This window comes from Drosophila miranda, chromosome XR (genome assembly GCF_003369915.1).
Source record: "Drosophila miranda strain MSH22 chromosome XR, D.miranda_PacBio2.1, whole genome shotgun sequence".
NCBI lineage: Eukaryota > Metazoa > Arthropoda > Insecta > Diptera > Drosophilidae > Drosophila > Drosophila miranda.
In genome coordinates, this window is record NC_046674.1 from 44,177,998 (window position 1) to 44,180,339 (window position 2,342).

A 2,342-nucleotide genomic window follows, 5' to 3' on the forward strand; every position below is an offset into this window, starting at 1 on the left:
ATAGCAGAAATCGTAGAATGCGCTTGGTATCAAAACAAATGGAACCAAGTAGAGATGACACCAAAAGAAGCTACGGATTATACCATAAAACACGGAAGATTATATCGACACATACCAAGCCAAACCGACGAAGACAATCAACCCTGGAAACTGTGCGTTCCAAAACAAGAGAGACAGAGGGTACTAACCGAAAATCACACAAACCCAACAGCCGGACATCTCGGGATCAGACGCACGAAAATCAGAATAAGGCAACGATACTTTTGGCCAGGGCCAAGCAGAGACGTAACACGATTCGTACGAACATGCGAAAGCTGCCAAAAATTTAAGGTATCGCAGCAAGCAGCGGCAGGCAAAATGCTGACCAAAATCGCAAACGCACCATGGGAAACAATAGGCGTCGATTTCGTGGGACCACTCCCAAGATCGCCGCACGGCAACACCGCACTAATCGTGTTTATCGATAAATTTTCGAAATGGGTGGAGGTCACACCGACAAGAAGCGCAACGGCTGACGCATTCCTAAAGGCGTTCAGAGAAAAAATACTGGCGAGGGGAGGTGCACCAAAGCGAGTGATCTCAGACAACGGCGTACAATTTACAAGCAGAAAGACGAAACAGGTAATGAAAACGTGGGGCATCACCCAACAATTCACGGCACCATACACACCACAAGAAAACCCAACCGAACGAGCGAACCGAACACTAAAGACGATGATCGCACAATTCGCGGGAGGGAAACACAACAAATGGGACGAACAACTACCAGAACTAACCCTAGCGATAAATAGCAGCAAGTCAGAAGCAACAGGGTTTAGTCCAGCATACCTGATATTCGGGAGAGAACTTAGATTCCGGGCAACCTATTCGACGAGGTAACACTAGGGTCAGGGTTCAACAATCAAACAAACTAGGAAAACACCGACAAACGAAAACAAACAGAAATAATAGCCAGGCAAAACATGGAAGAAGCAGCAGCAAAACAAGCAAGACATTACAATTTGCGAAAGCGAGCATGGAAGCCAAAAAGAGGGGACTTAGTATGGGTACGAACGCACCCACTATCGAAAAAAATCGACAAGACAACAGCGAAACTAGAACCGAAATACACCGGTCCGTGTAAGGTACTCGAACTAACCTCTCCAGTGATCATAACAGTACAAGATACGACAACGAACAAAAAACTACGGGCACACGTCTCACAACTAAAACCAGCAAAACTAGAAGAAGCAAACACAATAACGATGCCCTCTCTCTACCTTTTCAGACAGATGGAAAATAAAGAAGATAAATTCAACATTTCGGCCCGGAAATTCAAAGAAAGGATGGCACAGGCCAGCCACAAAAACCGAGCCGCAAAACTACTATCGGCCGCCCCCCCACTCAGCTCACGGATGAAAGTATCAGGAACAAAGGTGTCAGCACCAAGGAAAACAGCAACAAACAAAACGATGGAAACCACGGCAGGACAGCGCGAGACTCGAGGAGAACAAGTAGCAACGCACAATGAAGTAATCCCAACAAAAAAGAGGATCAGCTGGGCAAACCAGGCCAACCTACAGGAACAAACGGCACGAAGAATCAGCGAACAACAAGGCCCGGAACTTTCCTGGGCAAAACAAGTGGAAGACGAAGAGTCCGACCGGGACGTGCTAGACCTAAACCCCGAGCGGCCAACACCAGAACCGGAAACCCAGAAACCCATCCAGAGAGGCACCATCCCGGGCGAATGGGAGGTCCCGGAAAAATTCGAACTAGCGACCACGGCGATCGAACTAGTCAAAGCAAAACTCCACGACCGCCCAAAACACACTCAACGACGGTTCAAACTACGGAACGAGAAACAGGAGGCGTGTTGGGTGAAGATCGGCCGAGCTGGAGATGTCCGCATCAGCGCATGGTTCCAAACAAAGTCAATTGGCGACGCTCCACTGGGAAAGGAGGGGGGAGTGTGACGCCCAGCGCCAGGAAGACCAAGCGCCGGCGCCACAAACACCACAACAATATCACTAGAAACACCAAGACAAGCCATGAAGACTATAAAATAAGTATTAGTAGGATAAGTAGAACATAAGCTACAAATACATGAAGACCTGCCACATAAGAAATAAATATAAATAAACAAACAATAAAACATACATAAAACCAACCACAGCTGATCACCACCAATGGGCCCGTAGCGCATTCACCCTCCGCAACATTATTTCTCCTCGGAGCGCATTCACCCTCCGCAACATTATTTCTCCACGGAGCGCATTCACCCTCCGCAACATTATTTCTCCTCGGAGCGCATTAACCCTCCGCAACATTATTTCTCCTCGGAGCGCATTCACCCTCCGCAA

General features: G+C 47.9%; 1 protein-coding gene across 1 annotated transcript; it reads left to right on the plus strand.

Annotated features, from left to right (window-relative positions):
* Window positions 1-503: 503 nt before the first annotated feature.
* On the plus strand, window positions 504-2,128 carry LOC117186600. Its single transcript, XM_033387581.1, has 2 exons — window positions 504-621; window positions 1,268-2,128. Exon 2 carries the CDS (start codon window positions 1,272-1,274, stop codon window positions 1,953-1,955), a length of 684 nt encoding a protein of 227 aa, XP_033243472.1. The 5' UTR covers window positions 504-621; window positions 1,268-1,271; the 3' UTR covers window positions 1,956-2,128.
* The last annotated feature ends 214 nt before the right edge of the window (window positions 2,129-2,342 follow it).

Bases quoted from the DNA above. Each gene is read 5' to 3' on its own strand.
- LOC117186600 (XM_033387581.1), top strand. From the start codon at position 1,272: ATGGAAAATAAAGAAGATAAATTCAACATTTCGGCCCGGAAATTCAAA.